At 31.6% G+C, this 17,712-nt stretch overlaps 2 protein-coding genes across 2 annotated transcripts in view; both read left to right on the top strand.

Moving 5' to 3' along the window:
- Positions 1 to 17,712, top strand: part of LOC111501829 (uncharacterized) — a 36,695-nt gene that overhangs the window by 14,448 nt on the left and 4,535 nt on the right. The window contains exon 2 of the mRNA XM_023155745.2: positions 7,575 to 7,810. Coding sequence (XP_023011513.2) covers positions 7,575 to 7,810 — 236 coding nt within the window. The remainder of the gene's footprint in view (positions 1 to 7,574; positions 7,811 to 17,712) is intronic.
- Positions 1,407 to 3,202, top strand: LOC111501831 (uncharacterized). The gene has a single exon (XM_023155746.2). The coding sequence runs from the start codon at positions 1,519 to 1,521 to the stop codon at positions 2,569 to 2,571; it is 1,053 nt and encodes a 350-aa protein (XP_023011514.1). The 5' UTR covers positions 1,407 to 1,518; the 3' UTR covers positions 2,572 to 3,202.

Genomic DNA, 17,712 nt, shown 5'->3' with positions numbered 1-17,712 from the left:
TAGAATGTTCTTCGTTATGTATCATTTTTGGAAATGATACATATTAATATGTGTTATGTATCATTTTTGGAAATGATACATATTAATAATTGAAATAAATATTAATAATTGAAACCACAAATGTGCGGTTGGCTCCTGTTGGTGACACCGTGCATATGTGATGTTTTTTTTTCCATTGTTGGTAACCAGTTGTTGTCCACCTTTGCAATTGGCTGCACCGCGCTGATGAGGCCAATAGCCAGAAACACGTGTCCGCGGTTTGCCTCCATATTTCTTGAGTGTCATGTCATGATTTATATCATACACACTCAATAATATCTATATCTCTGTATATATATATATATATATATATATATATATATATATATATATATATATATATATACAGTAATATATATTACAGTAGTAATAATAAGCTCACATGGTAGAGTAACATCCAAGTTAGGCTCATGTATTTTGACTAGAGTGTAAAAGTTTCTTAACATGGTTCTTAACTTGACCAATAGGTTCATAATAAATGTCAAGATTTTCACAGAGTTGATTGTAAAGTTTGCCAGGGTAAACCCCTTCTAGCTTGTAAGTAATATATTTCATGAAGCCTCTTTGTATGGACTCGATTTTGTTTATGTGGACATTGTATATGGGTGACCATATAAGGGAGGCATATTCCAGCCGATATTTGAAGTATGCATTGAAAAGAGTTAAAAAACTGTCTCTGCTACGAAAGTTCTTACAGTTACGATAGATGAGACCTAGCATCCGTTTGGCTGAGCACGTTATTGTGTCATAGTGTATGGAGAAACTAAGTTTAGGGTGAAATGTGACACCAAGATCCCTTTGATGAGTGCTTATTTGAAGAGGTGTGTTATTTATGCAGTAATCATGAGAAATAACATTATGTTAAAGGGTGTATTTTGAGTATTTACATTTGTTTGTGTTGAGGGGAAGATTATTTTTGGTACCCCAAAAGTATAAAAAGTCAAGTTCTTTTTGTAAGATTAAGCAGTCCTCCTCTGATGTAATGTGTCGAAAGATTTTCAATTCATCTGCAAACAGTAAGAAATTACTAGAGAGATCATTTTCTATGTCTTTAATGAAAAGTGAGAATAAAAGAGGTGCTAAATTGCTTCCTTGAGGGGCACCACTGTTCGCAATAAGTAATGGAAATTTGAGAGGCAGTTATTTTTCAAATCATTTCAAGGTAGGCCATACGTGCTTCACTTGATTTTCAGAATACCACCAATTTAGCATTTTTTTTTTAATTCTACAATATTCTTCAAAAAAATCAGAACTTTGACACAATAGTTTTTCGAATACATTTTTTGAATAACCCTCTGTAGAGGTAGTCTTGATTCTGAATAATTAATTTCTGAAATTATCAATTGATTAAACAGATATCGGTTGCTAAGTTACCTTTTGTCATATCAGTCTATTATGATCTGTATTGAGCATACAGAAAGGTATTTGATTTTATATACATTTTACCGTTAGCGAGATAGAAACGGGCATTTATTCATCATGCAGAAAAAATGTGAAAGAAAAGTTGCAAATAGTAAGTATGAGCACAATGCCCCGGAAATCCGCAATTGGTGGTTACATCTATTTGAGATACTCGAAACCGATGCTGCCATTAAACCTGAATGGAGATTGTCAGTTCTAAAGGAGATTCTCCCCGCACGAATCCTGAATCGAATTCTGTTGGTGTTGAGCGTACAGGAAGAAAAGTTCAAATTCACTCCACCTCATGAAACGAAACGAGTATCAATTGTCAGTAATAAATCCTTTGCAACAGACAAGTCCATAAATAGCTCTTGTCAAATAAGGTCTTCTTCCAATTCGAGTTTTATGCGACACCTAGGTCTCGCTCCAGTTGCCTGTTTGGATCCTTATTTGAACTTCTTTAAACGCCGCCCCGATAGAGCAGCCATTTGGAGGGAACTGCCACCTTTATCCTTCGAAGAGATGAATCTGAATCAAATCGCCGATGCTATCACTGAAGCAATAGCCAAAGATTTCGTGGAATGGGTAGCGGCTGTCGGGGGTGATCAAGAAACTTCAGTTAATGTAAAAAGTATAATAGAGATGTTCGAAATCGGTTCCAAAATGAATTGCGCCACCACTCTCTGCGTAAACTTGGAGGAAGTCGCATCGGTAACTGAAAAAGTAGCAGAGGCGCTCAAGGCTCCTCAGAAATCTAAACGGAATACGCTTCACAGGGAAATAAGAAAAGATCAAAAAGCTTCGAATGAAACACCAAAAATCGTTGCTTTCGGAAGAAGGCTGCCGACCGAGTCACAAGTCGTACCTCCACAAAAAAATATCTACAAAAAATGGCTGAAATGTGAGAAAGTCCCTCAAAAATTAGAAACAATGGCCGCCGTCTGGCAAGGCATCACTCATTTGAGATCAACCAAATCATTTTGTGAATATTTATTTAAGGAACATCCCGAGATTAAGCCCCCAAAATACTTGGTAGAATGCGGTATGATGGATCCGAAGAAAATCTTAGGTTCACGTGGATCAGTGGAGAAAGAAGATAGTTTTGGAAACGTTTCAAACAGTATATTCTAATTTAAAATATCACTGAATCGTTTGGAATGACAGAGATCACTTTTATAATTAAGAGTTTCTAAATATATTCCAGTAGAATCAGAAATGCGTTTTGCATATTTCTTCTTGGTCAAGTAAATTATAATAAGGGTATTGGGATGTAGAAGTTTAGATTGAAACAAATGTTGCGTTTTTGTGGTAAAATAGATTAACAGGGTCTCTCAGTCAAAAAATCAAACTCTGCTTTACTTAGCCAAGCTTTCGCTTCTAATGGGAAGCTTCTTCAGGGCCTATAATTTAATGAGTTGTGAATATTTTCGCCATTGAATAACAAATCATACTTCACCTGCCACGATATAGTTTATCAAACTCCATGAAAATTTTATTATATAAAGGCCTCATTGAATATAACAAACTTCCCCAAAATGTGAAGAATAATAAAAACCTGTTTCAATTCAAAAAAGATTTGACTGATTATATGAAAGGTATCACAATAGAATAGATAGTAAGTGACTCGGTATATATTATGTATTTATGTGTACCTATATGTATATATGTATTATATCCTTACTATGTGTGTCTATATAACATGAAATATTATGTATATTATGTTTGTGTATTAGGATCTTCCTACCAATAAATCATTCATTCATTCATTCACAATTTTCATTATTATATTGTATCAATCAATAACTCTTTCTTTAGAGTCAAAAATTATGAAATCATCATACCCATTGAAAAATTACATTTATGTGAAGGTATGACATTTGTCAAACCCACAAAAAATCCTATACATGTATAACTTTCTCGTCAATTTATATGTTCAATTTATTATTTTTTCACTCATTTTTACTGTAAGTATGATTTGTAATGTTATTCAATGGTGAAAATATTCACAACTCATTAAATTATAGGCCCTGAAGAAGCTTCCCATTAGACAGCTTATTAACGGAAAAACAGATTTTTAAACAAAAGCAAAAGCTTGGCTAAGTGAAGCAGAGTTTGATTTTTTGACTGAGAGACCCTGTTAATCTATTTTACCGTACATTTCTCCAGTCGCTAAGATTATCCACTTTATATATATATATATATATATATATATATATATATATATATATATATATATATATATATATATATATATATATATATATATATATATATATATTACAGAGTAATATATATATATATATATATATATATATATATATATATATATATATATATATATATATATATATATATATATATATATATTACAGAGTAATATATATATATGAATAAATAATATATGAGCTGTATTATTGAAATTCCATAAAATTATTGATATTTAAACGTTAATGTGAACAAATATATGCACACATTGTAAAATTACTATAAAAATATACTAAGGGATCATTAACATGAAGCAGTCAAATGCAAGTTTGTTCCTAATAAGATAATATTTGCAAAATTATAGGAACAAATTTCGATCACTTTCAGAATATGTCAAAATTAAATCATACAAAATGAGAGATGATCATTGATAATCTACATTTTTTCTAGCAATTTTTTTTTAGTTGTCTACGAAATTGTGTATTACTGATTCAGAATTATAATAGGTGAAGAGTAATATTCAAATGTATCAACAATTGTACAATATCAAATGAATATTTTTGAAAAAATCAAATTTTTAGTACTTGCATAATATTTTAACACAGTCTGCTAAAATGTAAACACGTGTAAACTTTCAGAAAATATTCAAAATTACTTCTCTAAATACAAAATATCAACAGCTTTCATAAGTAATAATTATTTAGGCAGAACTCTGTTTAATGCAAAGCCCAAACGAGATACAATGAAAAAATCAGGTATATATATATATATATATAGAATAGAATGTGGTGAATGCCAGAGAATTTTCTCATGTCTTTCAACATACTCCAAAATTACAGTATATAACACCATTATCCAGTCACTATAAATCACCAGAATGTATTACAACATAATCAATCTTGTTCACACGAATTTATATACTTTAAGTGCATTATTTTATTTTTAGTATTTGTCTTTCTTTTCTTTTTATTATATAACTATTAGTCTAGAAACATGTTTGTATAGCTATTTTTTTATTTTTATATTAGAACATGTCCTACTAAATAAAAAAGTTCTTCTTTTTCTTCTTAATGCTCTTGCAGTATATACAGGCCAAACCGGTAGAAATTTTGACGTAAGGCTACGCGAACACGTCTGTTTGGACAAAAGAACTACAATGTATGAACATCTTCAAGAATCAAAACACTAGATAAGTAAAGATAACCTCAAAATCCTACACATTTTTAATAAAGGAAAAAAAATTAATTTGTTGGAAGCTATGGAAATTAACAAATCAATTAAAAGCCAGAAATATATACCCCCAAAAGACCGATTGTGTAGGTCTCCACTGTTGAATTTATAAGTTTACAACCCCTATAATCTTCAGTGTTGAATTTTAAAGTTGGCACCCTGGTTCGTTCAACTACCTGTCCTTCCATTTTCCCTATACTCCAGTATAAACGAGTTTTCCAATTTCACATTTCAGTTTTATACTTGATAATGAGGTTAAACCCGAAACCGGTCGTATAAATAAAATTAACTAGTGGTAATTAGAGAAAAGAGTTTTTATTCAATTCATTAAAGTAAACACGTGTGTTTGACTATGTTAATTAAAAAATAAAGATTATATCATTTGTTAATAGATATTGTTCATTAAAAAAATAATGATTTGAAATGAACAAATGTATCAACAATAGTGTTTTATTGTAAATAAGGGTGAAATAAATTATCTGTTGAACTGAATTAACTCAACGTAAGCGCATTTTCAATTTTTTCAGTACAAGTTTGTTTTTTCAATATTGTTAATCTCAACTTTTCAATTTCTTGTGGAACTACATATATTGTTAATTTTACAACTGATACATATGGAGTGTTGCTGCAATTTGAAAGCATTTATTGGTATTTGATCTTATATTATACTGACGTTCAATTATGTCGGTGCTTGCAAAATGTTTTTTATATAATTTTAATATGATAATTATTGGAAATGTTAGCTATCTCTTTATGATCATTTGTGGTAGCATAGCAATTATACTTTCCATACCATTCTTATATCTTCCCTGATCTCTTTCAGTTTATTATTGTAATACTGCTTTCTGCCTTTTTTATTAGTCTTAAGTATTTATGATAAAATCTGAAGTTTAAATTGAAAGGGGTATATTTTTAGGAGAGAGTAATTTTTGGGAAAGAAAGGTTTTGGCCTTTTTCTTCTCTGTCTTCATATAAAAAAATGTGGGAATCTTCCGGAGAAAGGAAGGAAGCAATTAATTTCAAAATGAACTCTTCACATAGATGCGTAGATCATACTAAGAATTAACTTTCAGACACAAACTGGAAGAAAAAGTCTTCTTGAAATAACTACTTTCCTATAAACATTGAATTATACAAAAAAAACTATTTTCTTTCAGTTTGTACTCCAAGCATTTGTTATGGAATTGAATCAGATATGATTCGCAAGATTGCTACACAATATAGTATATGAAAGAGGTAAAATATCTGTTACATTGAATACTGTCACCCTTAATGGTGGACATCTAATGTTTTGGTTGCTTTAGTGCCTCATCAGCACCAATCTGAATAACATTCCAAGATGAAGCAATCAATTCATTTGCCTATTTGATTTACTCCCAGCCATAGGAATCTTGTTTCAATTGAAAGGTGTATATTTTTAGGAGAGATTAATTTCTCGGAAAGAAATGTTTTGACTTCCTATTTCTCCATATTTCTACGAAAAAATGTGGGAAAATTTCAAAGGAAGGAAGAATGCAATTAATTTCGAAATAAACTCTTTACAAAGATTGTATAGAACTGGCTGATACTTAATGAAAATCCATATTAAAACTCAGTTATACAGTTTATTGTTTGATTTTCACTATAAAGAACTAAAAGAACTCAAGAAGGACTGGACCAATTTTTATAATTCTTGTCTTTTTGGGTTTATCTTCATCGGGAATAGAATAATAAGTGTTGAAAAATGATATTTCACCCATAATAATAATAGAACTCAAGAACAGCTGGACCAATTTTTACGATTTTTGTGTTTTTGGATTTGTCTTCATTAGGAATAGGATAATATCAAATGTATGAAAATAAATTGCTGTTCGTGGGTCTCGCTAAAACTCAAGAACGGCTGGCCCAATTTAGCCCATTTTGATTTTGAATTATTTGTGGAAGTCCAGAGAAGCTTTAAAGTAAATATGAAAAAAGAAATAATAATAATAACAGAACTCAAGAACGGCTGGTCCAGATTTCATGATTTTTGTCATTTTGGATTTGTTTTTAATCGGGAATAGGGTAATAAGTATTGAAATATAATAATTTATCAATAAAAATAATAATAAAAAAACTCAAAAAGGGCTGGACCAATTTTTATGATTTTTGTCTTTTTGGATTTGTCTTCGTCGGGAATAGAATAATAATAGAAGAACTTAAGAACAGCTGGACCAATTTTTATAATTTTTGTGTTTTTGGATTTTTCTTCATCGGGAATAGGATAATATAGGACAATAAGTATTAAAAAATGATATTTTATCAATAAAAATAATAATAATAAAAGAGTTCAAGAACGACTGGACCAATTTTTATGATTTTTGGGTTTGTATTCATCGAAAATAGGATAATAAATATTGAAATATATTTTATAAATCAATAAAAATAATACTAATGGAAGAAGCAAAACATCAGTGATAATAGTGACGTGTTATAATACAAGTGACAACTCACATGTATATCACAGGGTGCTTTACTGGAGAGTGCACTCTCACTACCAATTCCCATTTATTTTATTATATACCGATACCGTTTATTAATTTTGTATCAATCTTAAGATCCTAAATCTGCTCATTCATTGACTGTTAGGCGGAACGACGTTCGCCGCGTCCACTAGTCTCTCATGTTTGCTTGAAGGTATGTTTGAAATTTTTTGTAAATTTGATTATTTTTTTTCACAGATCTCCTCTGAACAGAATCAACAAGCCTCGTTATCCAGATCCAGATGTCTGTGAAACTACTAGTGTTGGGTCTTCTACAACATCTCCTGCTCAGCTTACCAATATCGCCATGGCAATCGATCCTACCTATTCACGCAGGGGATATCGTGCATCATCTAGTTATGACACTGGCTCCAGCACTGTGACTACTAGTACTTCCAGCAGTAGTCCAGGGATTCTTCCTCCACCTGATATAGGTAATGTCTCTTATAGAAAATGCAAACTTGAAGTATAGTAAGTGAGTAGTTTTTTGGTTTCATTTGTACAAGAATACAATACCCTCATAGGGTGTGGAACAATATCAAGATTAATGAAGGTAAACAAAAAATGATCGGTATAAATAAAAAAATTTAAACTTTAACAGTTCAATGGCAGTGATGAAACATCCAGCAATTTATATTTATAAAATATATATTTTACTATTAATGTAAGTTACATAAAGGATTTGAAGTTCTTTAACTTCTATTTAATTATCTGCGAGCGCTTTCGACAGCAGAGATAGAGTAGGACCTAGAGGCCTATCTCTACCTATAGATAGATTAGGGCCTAGAGGATGACAGCACGACCAGCTGTCGAAAGCGCTCGCAGATAATTAAATAGAAATTATAGAGCTCTATAAGGTCTATTTAATTATCTGCGAGCGCTTTCGACAGCTGGTCGTGCTGTTATAGAGCTTCAAATCCTTTTTGTAACTTACAGTAATAGTAAAATACTGAAAATAAAAGAAAATTTGTTGCACCATCCAAAAAAAATACATATTTATATATATTGAAAGGTCAATATTTATATATACGGTGTGTAACAACGAAAACCTAACAGAGCCGTTTTTTGAATATAAAAAGTAAGATTTTTAAAAAAAGCTCGGACACGTCGATTTCTAATTAAATGGGGACACCTTTCAGACTAATCAGATTTTTTGTAGTACGCACCCCCTCGGAGGGGTGCGTCCGACGACCCTTATTAAGATAGGGAAAGTAGGTCGAGTGGCACCTTGTTTTAAAGGTCTTTCGAATACCTTAACATCTCTGTTGAAAAAAAATTATTGTAACAATTAGTTTTCGAGATAATTTGAAGATTTAAAGGTATTTTTATTGAGTTCAACTCTTTTTAAAATAAATCAAATTGTTATTAAGGTACAATTTACGTTCAGAACTTTCATAAAAAAAATTTTTGCTTTTTATGACAACTTGCTAATACGTGTCCATTTGATTTCGTAAAAAAGTAAGAATTATTTGTTTATTACGAGGAGATTTTTATGAATACAACTTGCTGATTTCCTTGAATGCTGATGACACAGAAAAGTTTAAAAAACTGTTTTAGGGTTAATAAATCCCAATAATTGTTTTTAAAGCATACAAAAAAGTAATACCTAATAAGGGTAACTCACATAGGAAATTTGCAACAATAAAGATTTCCCCAGAAAAAGTAGTCCAGTGGTGTTAAATCTGGTGATCGTGCTGGCCATTCAATGGGACCTCTTCTGCCAACCCATTGTCCTTCAAAATGGTTATTCAAAAAATTTCGAACCTGCTGGGCATAATGGGGTGGTGCATAGTCTTGTTGAAAATGGATAAATTCATCTTGACATCTTGGATCCTGTTCAATTATTTCAACTATACGAGGTCGTATTGCCTCTTCGAAAAGTTGTAAATAAGAACCACCTGTTGAATTTCCATCAATGAAAAATGGACCTATAATATGATTGCCTAATATTCCGGCCCAGACATTCAACTTTTGGGGATGTTGGGTATGTATTTCTGCGTATTGTCTTGGATTTTCATCCGATCGATAACGGCAATTGTGACGGTTCACGCAACCATTTAAATAAAATGAGCTTTCGTCCGAAAAACAGATGTTATAAAGCAGCTCGAGATTTTGCATTAATCTCTCACTCATGCCCTCACAAAACTCCTGTCTTCGGTCAAAATCATCCTCATTGAGTTCATGAACAAGTTTAATTTTGTAAGGATAGAATTTGTGGTTTTTAAGGATTCTCCATGCGCTCATATGGCTTATTCCGGCCATTGCTGATAAACCTCTGGTACTTAACCTGGGATTGGCGATGACTTGACCAATCGCATTATCGTTATTCACTATCCTTCTCTGAACATTTCTTTTCTTATTTAAAACCGAACCTGTCTCCCTGAATTTTGTGACCAAATCCAGAACGTGATTTCTGCTTAGGTGTTTACCAGGGTTTTGCTCGTTGAATAAAATTGATGTTCTATTAGCATTTTGGTCGGTGCCAAAAAATAAAGCAATAACTGAAACCCTTTCAGCAGTAGTGTAAGGCATTTTTAAACAAATAACAATACACGACCCGTTTAAACAAAACAATCGAACGATTTACTAATGAAAACTGGAAGAAGAGGAGTGGGTATTTATTTAACAAAATACTGATAAGAAGAACTGCTCGAAAAATTTTTTATTTAGGCATACAAGTTACCGAGTGGTCTGTCTAATGTATTATTAACATGTCAATTTTAACTTCAAATTATCTCGAAAACTAATTGTTACAAAAATTTTCTTTTAACAGAGTTGTAAAGGTATTCGAAAGACCTTCAAAAAAAGGTGCCACTCGACCTACTTTCCCTATCTAAATAAGGGTCGTCGGGCGCACCCCTCCGAGGGGGTGCGTACTACAAAAAATCTGATTAGTCGGAAAGGTGTCCCCCTTTAATTAGAAATCGACGTGTCCGAGCTTTTTTTAAAAATCTTACTTTTTATATTCAAAAAGGCTTTGTTAAGTTTTCGTTGCTACACACTGTATATATACATATAGAGAAAGGTAGTCTTTTTGCTGACTAGTCAGAAAATAAGTGAAACAATATTTGGGTATGCAGCAGGCCAAAAATCAGCGTACTCTTATACCACAGATTCCAAGCTTTCGACAATCTTTATTATCATCATCAGGGATGATACAATAAGGATAAAAGATAGTCATATTTATAAAATAATAACTCAAAACAACTTATAGTGTATGTGAGGTTATATGGCAGGTTGAATGAAATATGGACGTAACATATATGAAAAATTACTATGGTGAAACTCAGGACGTTACAGACAAGCAATATATTAGATTTAATGATATACCATTGTATTATCAAGTTAACAACCACCTGTTCCTTGAAGAGGAAACCACGTGCATTATTCAAAAAGACATATGACATGTAATCCAATCCAGCATGCCCTGTATCAGCCAATTACGAGACTCAAAATCGAATTTTGTTGATGTTGAATGTCAATTCGATTTTGAGCCCCGTAATTGGCTGATACAGCGCATGCTGGATTGGATTACATGTCATATGTCTTTTTGAATCATGCACGTGGTTTCCTCTTCAAGGAACAGGTGGTTTTTAACTTGATAATACAATGATATATCATTAAATCTAATATATTGCTTGTCTGTAACGTCCCGAGTTTCACCATAATAATTTTTCATATATGTTACTTCCATATTTCATTCAACCTGCCATATAACCTCACATACACTGTAAGTTGTTTTGACTTATTATTTTATAAATATGACTGTCTTTTATCCTTATAAATCCCTGATTATGATAATAAAGATTGTCAAAAGCTTGGAATCTGTGTAATAAGAGTACACTAATTTTTGGCCTGCTGCATACCCAAATATTGTTTCACTTATATACATATATATACACATACATAAGCATAAACAAATTAAGGTCCATACAGGGTGTAACATAAGTACATTAAAGTATTTAAGTAACGTATTCCTAAGAAAATTTTAAGAAATTTTTTCCGGAAATGCTTCGTTTCGGAGATACAGGGTGTTGAAATTGAAGCATTTTGTTCAGTTTTTAAGAATAACTTTTGCAAAAAATAAGTTATTTACAGAAAATTTGGTACCCGAAATTTTTTTATGTGGGAAATCATAATTTCGTATTACTTTTCATGTTACATCTAGTGGGCGCTGCATATGCTGTCATGTATTAGAATAGAATAGAACTTTATTCGTCACTGAAGTTATTACCAAAAAGGAGTACAGAATGTATAACTTATTGGACTCGTCACAAAATATGATATAAATTTAGAATTTAGCCTACATATAAAAATCAGCACGTGAAGAAGTATAAAAAACAAAATACAGACATATAAAATTATACCTAATTACAACATATTAGTTCATGTCTCCAGAAATTCCTCTAACGAGTAGAATGCCCTGGATTCTAAATACTTGTACAGGGAGTTTTTGAAAATTCTCAGATCGGCAAGATCAATTTTGCTATTAAACAAATCTATAAATCTATTATAGCAGAGAATACCTTTATATATGTGCGAGTTTTGCCCAATGGTTAATCTTGAGTATGGTTGATGTAGGTTACCACATTTTCTTGTATCATACTTGTGTAAACTACTATTTTTAAGAATGGAATTCTCTTGTGTTTTAATATTCAGAGTAATTTGAAATATATATAGTGAATACACTGTGAGAATACCTATCTTTGGAAAAATTGATTTACATGATGTGTTAGGCTTGACTCCAATCATACTTCTGATGATTTTTTTTTGATTATAAATATCTGATTTAGGTAGCTTGAGCTACCCCAAAACATTAAGCCATAATTGAGTGTTGGTTGAACCAATCCATAGTATGCCAATTTCAGAGTTTCAGTTGATACAGTATTTTTCAGTTGTCTTATTACAAAACAGATTTTGCTCAGCTTGGTGGTTGTTTCGTTTATATGATTTTTCCATGTTATTTTATTATCCAATATAACTCCCAGAAAGCGAGCAACATCAATCTGCTCAATGCTACTATGATTTACTCTTATCGATAAATTAGAATTCCTATTCAGATTCACCACTAGACCATTGTAAGTACAACAGTTATAGAATTAATTCGCTATAGTATTGGCTCTAAGTACCATATCACATATTGATTTTTCTGATATAAGAAAATTGGTATCGTCGGCATACATAATTATATTTTGCTCACTTGGACATGAGTTAATCATATCATTCACGAAAATGATGAAGAGTACTGGGGCCATTATAGAACCCTGTGGAACACCCATATTAATAGTTTTTTCTTTTGATTTATTATTATTCGATACTGCAATCTGTTTTCTATCTTTCAAATATGCTGTAATCCAGTCATTCGCAACTCCTCGAACTCCTATTCGATATAATTTTTCTATCAAAGTATCATGACTAACAGTATCAAATGCTCTGCTTAAGTCGAAGTATAGAGCTATTGTGTTTTGTTTGTTGTTTAAATAGTTATAGATGTTTTCACAGAGTTCTGCTACTGCTATTGATGTTGATTTATTTTGCCTAAATCCGTGTTGATAGTTCAACACTAAATTATGATGTTCTAAAAATTTGTTGAGGCGGCAATTGAAAGCAAAGTTGACAATTTTTGATAACTGATTTTGTAAGCAGATGTTTCTATAATTATTGTTAACGTCATATTTGGATCCTTTATTTTTATATATAGGTACTGATTTGGAGGTTTTCAAATTTGTTGGGTATTGACCTGTAACGAACGTTTCATTGATTAAGTGTGCTAGTGGCTCTTTTATATGTTCTCTGACATATCTCAACGGTTTTCCAGAAATGTCATCAATACCTTCAGCTGTTTTCTTGGTTGTTTTCATAATATAATCCTTAATTTCATATGCATAGTCCTAACTTTTTTGTCAGTAAACTTTTGGTACTTTTCATGAAAAAACCTAATTCCCACACCTTTTCCAAGTAAAACAGGTAAACTTCCTCAACAACGCTGGGGGGATGAATGTTTTCGAGATATTTACAATTTTCTATATCGATCCACTTAGCGCTAAGTGAAGTTGCTGAGAACATTACAAAAACTAAGTATGTGGTGGATCTCGTCAAAATAAACAACTTTTTCCTATAAAATGTTTATTGAAAAATCATTCGTTTTCGAGGTACAAATAACTAAATTTGTAAAAAACTTATGACAAAAACCATCCATATTTTGGAAAATTTCAACAATTTGTATCTCGAAAGAGAATGATTTTTCGAAAAACATTTTATAGAAAAAAGTTGTTTATTTTGACAAAGTGATGTGATTAGAATAGGCAGAGTGGAAGTCGTGTTTATAACTCGCTCCCGAAAATGAACTACAAATGTATTAAACAGAAACCTTTTGTTCATTATGTGTGCACAAAGTGTTCTAGTGTGTTTCATAAAAGCTGTCTGCAGCAATAGTGGAAGAAAAAAGTTAAATTTGTTAAAGACAATAAAATAATCTGTTGCCGTGTGAACGCCGAGAAAGAACATGAAGAAGAAAACAGTATATTAGAAAAAACAATAAATGAACTAGCCGAAGATGGATTTTTAAAAGACAAGTACATACAAAAACTGAAAGATGAAAACCAAATTGTAATACAACAGGCATTAGAAGTTGATGAAGAAATGAATTCACTGCTAGAAAAGCAAAAAAACACATTGAAGAAATGGACGTTAAAATTAAGGAACTAAAGAAAGAAATCACAGAAAAAAGGGTCCCTGTAAAAACAGCTGATACACAAACATGTACCCATCATATGAAGCAACAATCGACAATGACGGACCCCCTTTTCATCAGTGGCGTAGACATTCCAATCCTAGATGACACACGGAGAGAGGAAAATTTCACTCAAGAAGATAGAAACTCAAGTATTTTCGTAGAATTGGAAACAGCAAATATCACAACTGAAATTTCTCAAAAAATAATACTACCACTACAAATAGTGAAGATGTGAATAACACCATGCAAAGTCAAACGAGATTTCACAGAAAAATTTATATCTGTGGTGACCAGTACACGACAGGATTCCCAAGAGCCATCACAAAATTTATAGACCGATATATACATCTAAGATAAGCGCGAATATAAGAAAGGACATGGAACTTTGTGAGTTAACTGAAAATATTTTCTCTGAAACAGTAGAATATGGTCAAGCAGATACGATAATTCTTATGTTTAACACAAAAAACATAAGCAATAATATAACTTTACAATTGTTTCTGAATAATGTGCTAGGTTTTGGTAAATTTACAAATGTTTTTATTGTATCAGAATGTAACAACCACCTTGACAAAAATTTCGATAGGCTTATTTTCGAAAAAATAAAGATATTCAAACAATTAAATTGAAACTGCTCGATAAAATTTCTTACTGACAGAAAACAAAAAGGCAGCAAATTTGAACTCATGGAAAAATTAGAGAAAAATATGGAATTCACAGCAAGAAACCAACAAAAATTTGCTCTGAAGATAATAGAAATAACAGAATTAAATGACATAGAACCAGTTTCATCTTTTTTAAAATCATCCTCAGGAACAAACATTGAACCTGTAGGAAAACCCCAATCTGTAACTGTTGCTAAAAAGTCCAAAATCACATTTTGTCACCAGAATATCCAATGTATCAGCAACAAAACGCTATGTTTGAATAATATCTTTGAAAATGACAAGTATTGTGATTTTTTGCTTATATCTGAACACTGGCAGTCACAAGAATCGATTGACAGCTTTAAATTAAGTAGATTCACCCTTTGTAATGCGTTTTCCAGAAAAGAGAAGACTCATGATGGGGTTACAATCTATAAACTTGATGATTTTCAAGGAGTTGTAGAGAGATATGATTTAGATGATTGCTGTAAAAAAGGTATTTTGGAAATTTGTGCCATAAAAATAGTTGCACATAAATTAATTTTTATTGTTATTTATCGGCCTCCTGATGGAGATTTTTATGATTTTCTGGGACTACAAAGTGATATCTTGAGTAAAATATGTTCCCCAAAAATGACAGTGATTATTGGAGGTGACTTCAACATTAACTTCATTCCTCACACAACGTATTGTGTATTACTCGAAAGCTTATTATCGCGTTTTGATGTTAATATCACACTGAGCATCCCAACAAGAGTTAAAGGCAACTCAGCAACTCATACTGATAATTTCCTAATTAAGACTATAAATCCCTATAGTGTAGCAGTAGTGAATATGCATCTCTCAGACCACTACTCGCAATTCCTTGACCTGATCTTTGACGAGCTTCCAGTAAACGTGGCATTTAAACCATTTTATTATAAGTGCAACTTTTCAGATGAGAACATCAATATTTTCAAAAATCATTTAAGGAATGAAAACTGGAATAATATCTATATTCAGTCTTGTCCCAACTGAGCCTACCAAGCATTCGCAGATGTCATGTTACACTATTTCGAGATCTCATTCCCGAATAAGAAGGTACACCAAAATAAAATAAATAAAAAAAACAGAAACTAAGTACATTATGTTCTAGTTAATCTTACAATAGTCTAGCCCAACATGATCCTCGTTTCAGGGAATTAAGTAGTTTTAAATAGTAATAACGGAAAATGACAAATCTTTCAATGAGACAGAGTTATCCAATAAATTCAACATACATTTCACAAAACCACTGATAAACAACAGTGAATATGATTGGCAGTTCATACATCAAAATATCGACAATAATCTAAATAGTTTCTTCATGCATCCGATTACAGAAAATGATGTAATAAGTATAATTAATGGCCTTAAAAACTCTAACTCTTGTGGTATTGACAATATATCTAACAAATTACTTAAACAATGTCAAAATGAATTATCCCATCCATTAACTTATCTTATAAACCTATCTACAGAAAAAGGCGTCTTTCCAACAAATTTAAAAATAGCAAGAGTAACACCTATCTTTAAAAAAGGAGATAACAATGACCTTAACAACTATAGACCTATAAGGGTGTTAGCCAGCGTATCTAAGTTATATGAATTGAATATCAAATTTCAACTAACCAGTTTCTTCACATTAAACAAGTTATTGTCATCCTCGCCACACGGTTTTACACCTAAAGAAAGTACCGAGACAGCCTTATGTGAATTCCAAGGTGCATTACGCAAGGTGTCCCTCAAGGATCAATATTAGGCCCCTTCTACTCATAGTATTTTCCAGTGACCTCATATCATACTTGAACGAACACTAAAATTATTACAACATGTTATGCAGACGACACAAACATTTCAATTATAGAAGAAGATTTAGTATCATTAAAATTATTGGCTGAGACTACCTATGCTAAGGTGATAACATGGTCAGACATTTAATAATTAATAAATCAAAGACTAATGCCCTGATGTTTTGTTCAAATAGTCGGGAACACCACCAGCTTTTGTTGTTTGAAAATACCAATAACGTCGTGGCTTCTTCTGAATCTATCAAAATGTTAGGAATTACTTTTGATTCAAAGCTCTCATGGATTTCACATATTGATATTGTCTGCGGCAAACTTAGAATAGGATGTTATGCACTCAAGTTTACGTCGAGTTATTGCAGTGAAAATATCCTTCTGCCTTTAAACTTTGCCCACTTCCATTCTCATATGAGATACGGAATTTTAAACTGGGGAGCAAGTTCCTCTGTACAAAGGGTGTTCTTATTACAAAAATACGCAATCAGAATAATTGCAAAAGTGAGTAGAAGAGAGTCATGCAGAGAGATTTTCAAAAAATTTAATATTTTGACTGTTATTTGCACATACATCCTTGAAGCGTGTTGTTTCATTTTCAAAAATAATGCCCACCGGCATACCACCGTCCGGTATCAAAAAAACTTTGAATATATTGGATGCAAATGCTATAATTCTCTGGCAGATCACATAAAGAATGCAGCTTCTCTAACAATTTTCAAAAATCTCCTGAAAAAACACTTACTCCGCAAAAACTGCTACACCATAGATTTTTTTTTTTAATTAGGAAACTTGAATTTTAAATGGAATATGTAGGCAATATGCTTTTCATGTATATCCGAATTGATGTGTATTTATGTATGTAAACATGTATGTGTATTTATGTGAATATCTATAACAATTTTTTCAATCTGTATTGTATTATGTTGTTATATTACTTTTTGACATTTTTCATAATTTTCCTGTATTTTTTCACAAGTTAATTGCTGAAAAAAAAAATCCTTCCTGGTTAATGGTGTTCAAATTTCTTTCTACTCTGTTGAGGAGCTTTTAGCATATTCTATATGAGTGATAGATACTCCTATTATGTAATGTACATACATCATTTTCAACTTTCAAATTTTTACCCTTTT

This window comes from Leptinotarsa decemlineata, unplaced genomic scaffold (genome assembly GCF_025532065.1).
Source record: "Leptinotarsa decemlineata unplaced genomic scaffold, Ldec_3_MD MMD2_P_RNA_scaffold_11, whole genome shotgun sequence".
Lineage (NCBI taxonomy): Eukaryota > Metazoa > Arthropoda > Insecta > Coleoptera > Chrysomelidae > Leptinotarsa > Leptinotarsa decemlineata.
Note: the sequence above shows the minus strand (reverse complement) of the source record. Positions and strands in the feature narration are given on the sequence as shown.